This window comes from Aphanomyces astaci (genome assembly GCF_000520075.1).
Source record: "Aphanomyces astaci strain APO3 unplaced genomic scaffold supercont1.108, whole genome shotgun sequence".
Lineage (NCBI taxonomy): Eukaryota > Oomycota > Saprolegniomycetes > Saprolegniales > Verrucalvaceae > Aphanomyces > Aphanomyces astaci.
The window spans coordinates 93,239-105,347 of NW_009798371.1; the positions used below are offsets into that span (position 1 = coordinate 93,239).

The following is a 12,109-nucleotide window of genomic DNA, read 5'->3' on the forward strand; positions in this document are numbered from 1 at the left end:
GTTCAGCTGATAAATCCGACGGCGGTTCACGCTAGCCAAACTTTATCCGCCGTCGGAACCATGCACAAAAGGGGCGACGTCGTAGATCACACACACCAGGCAGTCATTTTCAGATTTTCGTTCGTCATGGCGCCATTGAACACTCACAAGCAGCACCAGCACGCCGTTGGCGACCACAAAAAGCACCACGAAGGCGGCGGGTCCTCGAAAGCCAAGACCAAGGGAGCGACGACGACCAAAACGACCAAGAAGACCAAGTCTAAGCGGCTCCCCGTGACGCTGCTCTCCGGCTTCCTTGGCGCGGGCAAGACGACGCTCCTCAAGCACATTCTTCAGTCGAACGACCACAAGTTGCGCATTGCCGTGATCGTCAACGACATGGCCGAGCTCAACATTGACGCGAAATTCATCCACACGGCGGCTGGCCTGGTCCAGACCAAGCAAGAAATTGTGTCGATGCAGAACGGGTGCATCTGCTGTACCCTCCGAGGAGACCTCGTCCGTGAAATCGCCAAGCTGCAGAACTTGCACGCGTTCGACTACCTCGTGATTGAATCCACGGGCATTGCCGAGCCGTTGCAAGTCGCAGAGAGCTTTATCTTTGACCCCGCCACGGCCGAGTTGGCCGGGGACGGCGCCGACATGCTGTGGGACCTGGCCGTGCTCGACACGTGCGTGACGGTGCTGGACGCGTTGGAGTTCCCCACGATGCTTCGCTCCACCAATCGCTTCGACCAAGCGTTCCCCACCGAAGCCACTGACGACCAGGCCGAAGGCGCCAAGCCGATTAGCCAGCTGCTCATCGACCAAGTAGAGTTCGCCAACGTCATTCTCGTCAACAAGATGGACCTCGTGCCGTCCGAGGCCGATCGCGCCACGGTGTTGCGGCTCGTGCAGGCGCTCAACCCCACGGCCAAAGTCGTCGAGACCACACAGTCGGTCGTCGCGCTCGACGAGATCCTCAACACGAAGCGATTTGATTTGGAGACGGCCAAGGCGTCGGCGGGGTGGATGGACTCGCTCCGTGGGGAAGCCGTGAGTGAGAAGGACGAGTACGGCATCGGGTCGTTTGTGTTTCGTGCGCGGCGGCCGTTCCACCCCCAGCGACTGCACGCGTGGGCGAATCGTCGATTCCGGTTCAACATGGCTGGTCACTTTGACAACCACGCCCCCACACCACCTTCGTCTTCCGCCACCACCAACAACGAGACTCCCGATGATGGCGACATCTTGCGGTCTAAGGGATTTTGCTGGATCGCTGGGCGAGACGACACGATGGCCGAGTGGAACCACCACGGCCGCCTCTTGTCCATCGCGCCCATTCAGCCGTGGTGGTGCGCGCTGCCGGAAGCAGACTGGGACGTGTCCAACGAGTCAGATATCGAAGACATCAAGCGCGACTTCGAGCACCCGTACGGCGACCGCAAGCAAGAAATTGTGTTCATTGGGACCAACTTGGACGAGTCCAAGTTGAGCGAAAGCTTGGCGACGTGTCTGCTCACGGACGACGAGCTGCACCAGCACACCCGAGGCACCCCCGCCACAAATGACCGACTCAAGTGCACAAAGCGATGGCTATACGACCCGCTGCCTGCGTGGACCGAAACGGTGGATGATGCGCAAGTGTGGACCACAGTGCTGCGCGACCAACAGACGGTGCAGTTTGAAGTAGCCGGCAACGTCGAGCTCAACGTGAACGCGATTTCGCTGCTTGTCCAAACAACAGACGAATTCAGCGGCTACCCAGTCGATGTGGATGTTGAGAACCTTCCGTTTTCAGCTGCTCAAGTCTGGTATGACAACAGCATCGGGGACTCGGTCATGTTGTGTGTCCTGCGGCCTAACGATACCAACGCGTCGGCGTCGGCATGCTGCTTGACGGTGCCAGGAAACCAAGTGATCCATCGGTTGCGCGTGAAACTCGTAGTGAATGGCAAGAAGCGGAAGCATAACTTGGAGGCGTTGATGAAGGAATGGGCCAGTCGGTTCGAAGTGCACATAGCGGCAGACGTGCGAGTCGTCGCCGAAGAAGAGGAGGAAGACGAGGAGGAAGACGAAGAGCATTAACGAGGTTTTGTTAGCCGGCTATAAAAGCAACAATAATAATATGCGAAGAATTCACAAATACATTCTTACCGTTAAATGCATAAATCAAGGCAACATTATTTGATTGGCTATTGATCTTCCATGAATCTTATGATTGGTCAGGACATCGCCTTTACACCACAGCGTTGCGGTATCAAGTGTTGCACTTGATGGAACCAGGACGTTTTATTCAGTTTTGGAGTGTTCACAAATAGTGTGATAGACCTACATTCTTTGGCCGCAATGTTGCCAGTTGGCGTCCGGATAACACAAAAGAAGGAAAACGCGATCCGAAGTGAGTCGATAATGAGCAACTCGACCACCAACAATGGCGGCCGCGTCGAGGCGGCCCAAGACGCCGTGGTAAAAGTTCTGGTGCTGGGGGATGCGGCAACAGGAAAGACGAGCATCATCAAGCGGTATGTGCACAATGTCTTCTCGGAGCACCACAAGACGACGATTGGCGTCGATTTCGCGCTCAAGCCGGTGACGGTGCAGAACACAACGCTGCGTCTCCAGTTGTGGGACATTGCCGGCCAAGAGCATTTTCGAGCGCTCAATCGCGTGTACTACAAGGACGCCCTTGGGGCTCTTGTCGTGTACGACTTGTCACGTCAGGACACGTTCGAAAGCGTGTTGAAGGTACTACTTATTCGTGTGCGTTGGCGTATCCCAGTAGTAGTCTGATGCAAGTGTGGTGTTGTGCGCAGTGGAAGAAAGAAATCGATACCAAAGTCGAGTTGCCCAACCGCAAGCCGTTGCCCGTGGTCCTCTGCGGCAACAAAGTACATTCTCGGTCCTTCCATGGCGATGGCAATATATATATTGATGGTGCTTTGTTAGGCTGACCTGGCAGGCGAGGTCGACCACGAGTTCATGAACGACTTTTGCGAAACGAACGGATTTGCCGGATGGTTTGCCACGTCGGCGAAGGACAACAAGAATATCGACGAGGCCAACAAGGCACTCGTGGCAGCCGTGCTGCAGCACCGCGATATCTTTGAAAAGAAAGTCGACCCGCGGAAAGACGTGTTCCGCGCCACGGCGGCGGATAGCGCGTCCAAGCAGGGCAACGCCAGAAGTTCGTACTGCTGCAGCAGCTTTTAAGCACACGTATCCATCCTCTCGCATACAGAAGTCGCTGATGGGGGAAGAGTCCAATGTGATGAAAATTCTTTCGTTAATATGAGTGATACAGTTGAGTGGATAGGGCTGAGTGAGTTCAGGCGAAATATATAATAGGGGATGGCAGCGACGGGGTGATGGACACCGAAAACGTTAGGCGGGTGCGCGTGGTGGTTGGTGGATTAGTACACGTCGGACGAGAAATGGCTCGACGCGGCCGCGCCACCGGCGCTGCTGGTGTGAAGATGGACGCGCAGGGCGTAGTTCGTTTGCTCGAGGCGCTTGATGTGGTCGGCGGCTTGGTGGGCGAGTTGCTTCAGCGCAACATTCTCCTGTGTCGCCTCTTCCTTCTGTTGATTTTGGATGGTCACCGCACGTCGAAGGATCTTGTTTTCAGCTTGGATCTTTTCAAATTCCTTTGCTTGTCCCATGCACATCTCTCGCAGGCGGTCAAATTCCACGCGCATCTCCTGCATGTCTTTCTCTTTGCGCAAGAGGATTTGTTCACATTCGGTTCTACATGCGATATCAGGATGAGGCTCTGGAAAGAATCGATGAATTGGAAGTTGGAGGGATTCCTCACCTTAGTCGGTTTAAGTCCGCGTGTTTCGCCTGTTCCATGTACTCGAATTGCCGCTGCGAATACTTGGGCAGGTCGTCCTCGGATGGGGCGACCTGCGGAAAGCAGCGCCGTTTGATCATTCGCGATGCGTCCTCGCTCAGCACAGGGAAGCCGGAGTCGATGGGTGACGTCACCATGCGAGTTCGCTTCAAGGACTCACGAGGGGGGCATGGAGAAACGGTCATAGACGCCATCACAGAGTTGCTGGTGTGGCGCGGTGGAGGGTTTCCAAGAAATGGGACGCCACGCTGAATCGTGAGTGCTTTCTTGGCAGAGCAAGGCTCTTCCGGATACGGTGGAATCATTTTCCGGTTGCCTATATAATAAAAAAAGTTTCCACGTGCATTTAATGAAGTCGTGAGAAATAGTGATATTACCTTTCAATTGTATACTTGATTGTCCTGTTCATAGTCCGATTATTATAATTTGGAGGTGGGACATTTATTAAAAAAATATTCTGGAACGATTTTCTGGCCAACCTTCTCCATTTATTCGCATAATTACATTGACTCGTCTCTTCGAATTTCGACTTACTATACTAGTAATAGTAGTACACACAATAAGGAGTATCCCCTGCGTCCCCATCATTGCATAGTGGTTGCTATTCAAAACGATTCATAATCTACTCATTGCCTCGTCGAACTATGTATCTGTGCGTTCCTTCCGGCCTTGATGACAGGTCGTAATCAGCCGCAGAATCGATGATCGCATCTTGTGGTGGGAGTGGATTGGCTAATATTTGCCCAATAGCGATGAAATCAATTTCCAACAAATCATAGTCAAAAGGTAACATTAATTTTAGCCAATGATTTTTGACTCCTTTAACACTGTCCTATCGCGCGTCAAACAAATGATCGTAGCAGCTGACGCTTCCGCCACGCCATCGATATGCACGGCGGTCGCAACGAGTTTGAAAGCTTGACCACCATCGATGTATGTGCTCGCTTTATTGTGACATGCACCAGTGCGTCCAAGCTGCCGTTGGCGGACCACGTATGAACCAACCGGAGACCACTCTGTCAAACCTGCAGAGTGGCTGATCACCCACGCATGGTCGGACAAGTTTGGGGATGTCATCGACGCCATGGACGACTTCTGCGACGAGCAAGGGCTCAGTCACGACAAATACTTTCGGTTTGCATGTTTGCCAAGAACCAGCACACGATTGGCAGTCCGTCCGAGATGGTGGAGCATTGGCTAGCGGCCTTTCGCACGGCGCTCACGGACAGGGGGAAGAAACCATGTTTCTTGACCAAGTCGCTCTCGAAGGATGTATTAGAAATGGTGGGCCAAGTCAGCAGCAAACTCTCGATCACGACAGTGGCCAGTGACCGCAACCGCATTTTCGACCTCACCGAGTTGATCCGCATGGTGATTGATACGATTCAGACGTGGATATTTCGCACGCTCGAGAGTCACCAGGCGACGGCAACGTAGCAGCCTTGAGAACGATGTCATTGGTTGTCGGCCATGACCACGTCAATAGCACTCGGGTCGCAAGCCGACGTGCTGCTGACCAAAGCAGTCGAGACCTTCCGACGAGACCCACCCACCATGGGGGAAGGATGTGATATCGTAATAGGTCTGGGCCAACGGTGGGCCGTCAAGCGATTTCCTCGGCAGACGTGGGTGCCGTGGTTGAGCGCTTGCCCACTCGGTGGCCAGGGGCTTGGACTCGATTCATTACCTCTGTGGCTTCGTGCAAGACCAATTCGTACAGGTCCAAGCGCAGTTGGCACAAATGTACGAAGGGATGTGTCGAGTAGTCGAGCTAGCCCACACCCTTTCGCTGGTCTCACAAAGCAATGTCGCGCGCCGTTGGTCAATACGAGGCAGTATTTCAACGAAGTGCGCGATTGTAAGGCACGACCCACAGACGAATGACATCAATGTTACTCAACCTTGGCCGGGCGCGACGGCTGCGAGGCAATTTCGATCTCGCCAATGTATGTATACCTAATGTAACCGCGTGTGGACATGCCAGAGTTCGAAGTACGGCATGGGTGTTATTTTGCATTTTTCCCGTTAATATACTGTAACGGAGGTCACTATGAACTGGGCATAGTATATGTATCGTACTGCATCTGCCTTGAGCGACTCATACACTACGATTGCATCGCACTATGGACCACCTGCGACACTGCGTTGTTTGTGGCGTCTTCGTCCATGTTGAGCAATAGGCTGGCGCTCCCACATTGGACAACGTGGACATGTTTGTGTCCAAGTTCGTTGACGCGTGGGGAGATGTTGGAAGTGCCTCGCAAGTGGGTTGGCCTTCTTCGTGGTGACAAATACGCATGGTTTTCTCACAAAACGACTAGGGGTCTCACTGTTTAGGACTGTAACATAACCTCGACGTCGTTGGTTCATGGAGTGTGACTACTACTACTGTACAGTAAGTACGTAGAGCTATACGCTTGGTGTTAAGATTCCTGTGGTCGCAGTGCCGATGCTTGCATGGCACGTTGCACCCAAGTTGTCGACGTAATCATTGCAATTCCATACTACATTATAAAGCAATGTTTACACGTGCAAGCTTGCCGTTCGCTTGGCTTTAGGCGTGGCGTTGAGCGATCGTCGCATGGCGGTGGGGGTGCGGCCGGGGGTCATGCCGAGGGTGCTGGCGGGGCTCTTGAGGCCCGTGGGTGTGATGAGCGCCTCATTCTTCATCTGGTTGAGCTCTTGCTCTTCTTCGACATCAACATCGCCCGATTCGGCGGCGTTTTGCGCCTCCTTGGCAGCGACGTTCCAGTCGACTTGCAGCACGCCCCAGACGAGGATCATGGCCTTGATGAACTCGCCCAGCGTGTCGGCAATCCAGAACCCGTCGAGGCCCCACTTGAGCGTGATGGGCAAGACGTAGCTGAGCGGCACATACACGCACCAGGACGCGATGTTGTTGGCGAGGAGGTTCAAGTCGGCCTTCGACAGCGCGTTCATGCACGCCGTGAGGAGGAAGCGCACGAACGCGACGAGGATGCAAATGACAAACACGACGATTGCGTCCGAGCACATTTCGACAATCACGGGGTCGTTGCTCCAAATGCCAAACAAGTTGCGGCGGAACGGGAAGAACACAAACAGGAGCACGACCGAGCACCCCATCACGATCGACCCGCCCATGTACAGCACGCGCTTGGCGCTGTCGGCGCTGCCCTTGCCCAAGTACCGAGACATGCGGATCTGCGTAGCCCCAGAGAATCCACTCACGCACGAGTTGACGACGCCAAAGAGCCCGTTCATGACGGCGTTGGACGCGGCAATGTTGGGGCCGAGGTAGCCCGAGAATGCACCGGCAACCGTGGCCGACGCCCAGTCCACGACCGATGACGCCCCCATGGGAATGGCCAGCGCCAGAAACACTTGGACGCGCTCCTTCTTGATGCAGTCCCACGTCCAACCGCCCCAGTACTGCTTGTGGTACCCCTTGATCACAATCGTGTACGTGACAAAGAGGAACAATTGCACGAACGTGCTGGCGACGGTGGCCAAGGGCGACCCGATGAAGCCGAGCCCGGTCCACCCGTACGCGCCGTAGATAAATACTTGGTTGAACACAATGTTGAGGCACATGGTAAAGCAACTGCAGAACGTCGCAGGCATGATCACCCCTTGCGTGGCAAAGTACGTGGTCAGCGCGCCGTAAATGTACTGAGGGATCAGCCCCATCGCCATCACGCGCGCGAACTGGGTGCCGTACGCGACGGTCTCGGCGTCGTCCATCGTGAATGCAATCATGTGGCCCACAAACATGTACCAGATCATGACGGGGATGGCGCCCGCGACGGCAAACACGATCGCGGTTTGGAGCCACACGCCCACGAGTTGGTTGTTGCCGGCGCCGTACGCTTGCGAGCACAAGGTTGAGATGGCCTGGATGGCGAACTGGATGAATGCCGACGGCACCCCCATCCACATGCCAGCGAGCGCGACACCAGCCAACTGCTTGGTCCCAATGTGGCCTTGGAACGCAGCGTCCGTGATGGTCATCACTTGGCGCACCATTTGGCGCAGAGACAATTGGATGGCCATGCTGGCCAGTTCGCGCAGCTCTTGGCGGAGCGGGATGGCGCCATCCGAGGAAGTTTTGAGGAGCACCGACTTTTCCGTGTTCTTGCTCATGGCCTGTTGTATGTGAGTGTGTGTGTTGGACGACGGCAATTGAGAAGTGGTTTCCAATTTGATTGTTTGCAAAACTCCATGAATGCGTGGGATGGATACGCTCGATTTGTCGTCGAGTGAGTCGTCGCTTGGAGCATCCATGGATATGTATGTACCATCTGGGGTGGCGGATGTACCCAATCCGAAATACAATGCATTGTTGGGACAATCACTTGGAAATGTATTAGAATACCTTGATGTTTGTATGGTAATGTTTTTAATGATCGACGTTAATACCCCTCAAGGTACGTGGTCTGTCTCACGGCGCCAAAAGAAAGTCAAAGCATTTTTTATGACCAACCATCAAGGCTGATCTGAAACGGCTGAATAAACACGCACCAAATGTCGACCCAGATATTCTTTCACCCAACCATTTCACCAACTCCACCTCGCTCGCTTTTGAACGAGACCTTCCGAGAGCGGTACAATGCCATCTCCACGACAACGTCTCCATCATGAAGGATTGCAATGGCTTCTTGTGACTTTGTTTATGCATGATTGCTTGGACAAGTGACGGAAAAAATGTACTTTTTGAATGGGTCGTGAAATCTGGTGCTGATTTCTATGGTTTTGTCCCAACAATTGCCGAATTCCTCACCCTGGGATTTACTATAGTACTGCAGCAAATGTGACGAGTCAACTGGGATTTACCTATTGCACATGAAACGAGGCGGCCAGCCCCTTGCACATCTTTAGCCATCGAATCTGATCAAATATTTTTGCATCTTTTGTTTCTGGTCGCGTTATACTAGTACGTACTAGTGCCGTGAAACATCGAGGCGAGGCGACGGTGCGGGTACTAGTATGAAGCTTCGTTTAACTGTTCCATTTCGAGTTCTCATGTCCCTCCGTTAAGGTACAGGTAATGGAGCTATAACAGTTCGATGATGTCACGAATTGTTAGTACAGAGCTGACCCCTATCTTTTCGCCTCGGCATAATGACCGACCGGCCCGCAAATGAATCATTTCCAAGTGCCGACGGGCGCTCCAAGATGTGGCTGAGGGCACTGGCTCTGGTTCTCGACATATTTGTACAGTGTATTGCTGTTGGTCATCTGAACCTCGTCAAAACGTAATCCAGCCCGAAATCGCGTGGATTCGCCGCATTTGACTGAAATCGGAGATCATGTCTTGTACTCTCGCGATCTTGCTCTGCATAAAGTATCAGTCGTCAACCCCACTTGAATCACAGCCAGACCTACGTAAGACTACCGGTATGTAAGCTTATCCTCTGTACGAGCCCAGATACTACCCAACAAGAAACTCAACTCCTTTCTGCCGATATGGCTTAACGTTAGTAAAAGGTTTCATATCGCCCCCCACGACCGTCGTCACGACAGTTGTTCGTCGGTCGTCAAGGCACACGTCGCGGACCCTGGCAACACCGTCACCTTGATGTGCTCAGTCTGTTTAACTGACGCCACTTTGACGCCCACCTGCGTCCACGTGACGTTGTAGCTGGACAGCACTTGAGATTGGACTGAAAACGGCGCCGACGCATCGATGCACACGAGCACTGTATCACCAGATTTCATTCTCACAAGGCCACTGTTGGCGCCCGTGGATGTCCATGCCCCCAGCGGCGTAAACAAGGTTTCAAAATTCACCGACGCACCAGGTTGCATCTCCACCGTATCGTCAATGGCAATGTGGCCCAAACCCGACCGAGAAAACGTCACCTTGCGCTGGAGCCGCTTGAGTGCTGGCTCGGCGTAGGCGGCAGCCAGGTCCGTCGTCGCCGTGTCCTCCAGTGCACTAAACGTGGTCGCGAGTGTAAACTTGTGTTTCTTCTGCACGGCCGCGGCTTCGCTTTGGTTCTTGTTTGCGACCACGGGCACAGGGCACAGGGTGGCCGTACGAGTTGATGAGCGGGGACTTGTACCGTTTGGTTCCAAACGACTGCGCGTCGTAGTAGAGGGGCCCCCCTGGGTCCCCCAGCACAATTGTGTTGTTAAAACGCAATGCTGTACGACCCCATGTCGTTGTGACTGTGCCCTCCGTTGCCGGCCACCTTGAACGTCATGTCAAACAGCGACGCGTCAGTGCCTCGAAACACGGCGATTTTCGACTGCTCAAATACGTGGCGCAACTGCACACTGCCGCGGCTGTCAAAGTACAGCTCCGGGCACGACCGTTTCATGGTCACGGGCAGGAGGAGGCTCATGAGTTTCCCAGGCACGGACCGGGTGTTGGGGGCAGCCACCATCTTGGTGTCGCCGTAGGCGTAGAGCGAGTACTGGGTCAACGGGTGCGAAAAGCGCAAGCCAGCGTGGGCATCACCAAAGCTCGCAACGTTTTGATTGCGCATAACCAACAGCTGCGACAAGTGCGCGATCGTCCCCACATTCGCGTTGTCAAACAAATCTACCGTGCCTTGCGTCGCGTCGCATACTTTTTCCCGAAGCTCGGCGAACTCTTCGAAGCCGTAGTTGTAGTACCCCACACCTTCGGCGCCGTAGCCGTCGTCGAAGAACGACCCGAGATACGCTTGACTTTGGTCGATAATGGCCACCAACGCAGCCGCGCGCACTTGCTTGTCGTCCACCGCCGTCAGAATCGCCGACGTCATGCCGTTGAAGCACACAGCATTCCAGTTGGACGCGTCGAGTTGCCACCAGAAGGGGGTGGCGGAGCCAACCAGTCGGTCTAATTACGGGCCGACGGTGTGTGCGTCAAGTGCATCTCGAATCGCGGTCGTGGTTTCCAACGAGAACGCATCCCCCAGCATGTATAACGCGCTGCCAAAGAAGCTAGACACGAGCGCCGCATTCAAATCGACGAACACGCTGCGGCCGTAAAATACGTCCAGCTTGGGGTCGTGCGCAGCCAAGACCCACGTCCGTTGGGTAGCGTACGACACCAACGAATCCTCCAGTTTGGACAAAAATTCGCCGTTCATATCGTAGCATTCGGCCAAGAGAAGGTTCCGAGCAAACTCGTGGCGTTTGGCCATCATGGCTTCACCGGCGGCGCGGTCGCCATTCTGGCTATAGAGTAAATATGTATCGTCACGCCATAACGGGAAGGTGTGGCTCATGTGCTTCCGGCCGTCGGTGCGAGCAGCGGCCACGGCCTTGCCATTGGCGTCGAGGATGGGTTGCCAAAACATCCGGTTGCTGCATGGCATGGCGTAGCCTTGGGGATCATCGGACATGACGGCAAGTACGTCGTCGAAGGTGACACATACCGCCACGCAAGTGAAAGCCTATAATAAAGATTAAGGATTAGTTCTCACAACGGACTTGGCACATACAGCCACTATAGCCATCACTAATAGGCACCATGACATTCTTGACAGCAAAAGTGAAAGTAAACCATGAGATTCCACGAAATCAAATACATGTAACGTTACCGTTCGTACTGGAGTAATACTATCGAACTGTTATTTTGCAGATATCAGTCGCCCTATCCGGAGGTCATGACCGCGGTCATCTTGGAATTTGTATGGTATACAATGTACTATGACCAAGCGGAAATATTCGACGTCGGTGGTTGAACCAATCAAAACAGAGAAGAAGTGCAATTTTCCTACCAATAAGGGTGCGTCATGAATGGAAAGCCTGAACTATTTTAACCAATAAAATCTTGTGTGAGTTGACCGTCGTAGGCAGTGACCACGTCACCAGGACAGCCGCAAACACTCCGAGACCTGCATTCTGGATCGACGACATCTTGGTGTAGACGATGGGATCCTTGGCTTCATGGACCCCACGCTTTCTCGCGTCGCGACGCGAAAACGCATCGCGCTTTTCTTCAACGGTCGAAAGCGAAACAAGGGCACGAATTGCCGCTTGTTTCTCGGACCACTTTGCCTTTCGCTGGCGGCTTTGTTCGCTCTTCTCGGCAGCAGTACGCTTGACCTTGAAGGTGATGGCGAGCCCGTATTTGCGTGTGCAGTGCATGCGCAGTGACTCCTGGCGGGTGTACTTGACCTCGCATTGAGGGCACAAGTACTCACCATTCTCATCTGCGGTGACAAGGACGTGTTCCATGATGCTGGCCAAAGGTGAAATGAGTGGTAATTTCTGTGGGAACGCAAAACCCACACAAGTTTTGATTGGCTAAATGTGTCGTAATTTCTATTGGAACGCAAAACTCACACAAGACCTGATTGG

At 53.8% G+C, this 12,109-nt stretch overlaps 8 protein-coding genes across 8 annotated transcripts; 3 read left to right on the top strand and 5 right to left on the bottom strand.

The window, feature by feature from the left end:
* Window positions 1-126: 126 nt before the first annotated feature.
* H257_17490 (hypothetical protein) lies at window positions 127-2,067 on the top strand (the record flags this gene model as incomplete). Its single annotated transcript, XM_009846302.1, has 1 exon — window positions 127-2,067. The coding sequence occupies one exon, from the start codon at window positions 127-129 to the stop codon at window positions 2,065-2,067; it is 1,941 nt and encodes a 646-aa protein (XP_009844604.1).
* Window positions 2,068-2,349: 282 nt separating this feature from the next.
* Window positions 2,350-4,081, top strand: H257_17491 (hypothetical protein). The gene is made up of 3 exons (XM_009846303.1): window positions 2,350-2,727; window positions 2,796-2,870; window positions 2,929-4,081. The coding sequence occupies exons 1-3, from the start codon at window positions 2,392-2,394 to the stop codon at window positions 3,190-3,192; spliced, it is 675 nt and encodes a 224-aa protein (XP_009844605.1). The 5' UTR covers window positions 2,350-2,391; the 3' UTR covers window positions 3,193-4,081.
* On the bottom strand, window positions 3,247-4,081 carry H257_17492 (hypothetical protein). Its single transcript, XM_009846304.1, has 2 exons — window positions 3,794-4,081; window positions 3,247-3,726 (listed from the first exon to the last, which is right to left on the bottom strand). The coding sequence occupies exons 1-2, from the start codon at window positions 4,024-4,026 to the stop codon at window positions 3,393-3,395; spliced, it is 567 nt and encodes a 188-aa protein (XP_009844606.1). The 5' UTR covers window positions 4,027-4,081; the 3' UTR covers window positions 3,247-3,392.
* A 639-nt stretch (window positions 4,082-4,720) lies between these two features.
* Window positions 4,721-6,120, top strand: H257_17493 (hypothetical protein; the record flags this gene model as incomplete). The annotated part of the gene is made up of 5 exons (XM_009846305.1): window positions 4,721-4,825; window positions 4,896-4,974; window positions 5,034-5,246; window positions 5,319-5,461; window positions 6,013-6,120. The coding sequence occupies 5 exons, from the start codon at window positions 4,721-4,723 to the stop codon at window positions 6,118-6,120; spliced, it is 648 nt and encodes a 215-aa protein (XP_009844607.1).
* A 58-nt stretch (window positions 6,121-6,178) lies between these two features.
* Window positions 6,179-8,022, bottom strand: H257_17494 (hypothetical protein). The gene has a single exon (XM_009846306.1). The coding sequence runs from the start codon at window positions 7,952-7,954 to the stop codon at window positions 6,356-6,358; it is 1,599 nt and encodes a 532-aa protein (XP_009844608.1). The 5' UTR covers window positions 7,955-8,022; the 3' UTR covers window positions 6,179-6,355.
* A 1,923-nt stretch (window positions 8,023-9,945) lies between these two features.
* On the bottom strand, window positions 9,946-10,563 carry H257_17495 (hypothetical protein; the record flags this gene model as incomplete). The annotated part of the gene is made up of 1 exon (XM_009846307.1): window positions 9,946-10,563. The coding sequence occupies one exon, from the start codon at window positions 10,561-10,563 to the stop codon at window positions 9,946-9,948; it is 618 nt and encodes a 205-aa protein (XP_009844609.1).
* An 81-nt stretch (window positions 10,564-10,644) lies between these two features.
* H257_17496 (hypothetical protein) lies at window positions 10,645-11,148 on the bottom strand (the record flags this gene model as incomplete). Its single annotated transcript, XM_009846308.1, has 1 exon — window positions 10,645-11,148. The coding sequence occupies one exon, from the start codon at window positions 11,146-11,148 to the stop codon at window positions 10,645-10,647; it is 504 nt and encodes a 167-aa protein (XP_009844610.1).
* Window positions 11,149-11,521: 373 nt separating this feature from the next.
* Window positions 11,522-11,986, bottom strand: H257_17497 (hypothetical protein; the record flags this gene model as incomplete). Its single annotated transcript, XM_009846309.1, has 1 exon — window positions 11,522-11,986. The coding sequence occupies one exon, from the start codon at window positions 11,984-11,986 to the stop codon at window positions 11,540-11,542; it is 447 nt and encodes a 148-aa protein (XP_009844611.1). The 3' UTR covers window positions 11,522-11,539.
* Between the last annotated feature and the right edge of the window lie 123 nt (window positions 11,987-12,109).

Excerpts from the sequence above, each read along its gene's own strand:
- H257_17491 (XM_009846303.1), top strand. The coding sequence starts at position 2,392 with ATGAGCAACTCGACCACCAACAATGGCGGCCGCGTCGAGGCGGCCCAA. Across the intron at positions 2,728-2,795 it reads CGTTCGAAAGCGTGTTGAAG|TGGAAGAAAGAAATCGATAC; the intron begins GTACTACTTATT and ends TGTTGTGCGCAG. Across the intron at positions 2,871-2,928 it reads TGGTCCTCTGCGGCAACAAA|GCTGACCTGGCAGGCGAGGT; the intron begins GTACATTCTCGG and ends GTGCTTTGTTAG.
- H257_17494 (XM_009846306.1), bottom strand. The coding sequence starts at position 7,954 with ATGAGCAAGAACACGGAAAAGTCGGTGCTCCTCAAAACTTCCTCGGAT.
- H257_17492 (XM_009846304.1), bottom strand. The coding sequence starts at position 4,026 with ATGGCGTCTATGACCGTTTCTCCATGCCCCCCTCGTGAGTCCTTGAAG. Across the intron at positions 3,727-3,793 it reads GCGGACTTAAACCGACTAAG|AACCGAATGTGAACAAATCC; the intron begins GTGAGGAATCCC and ends TATCGCATGTAG.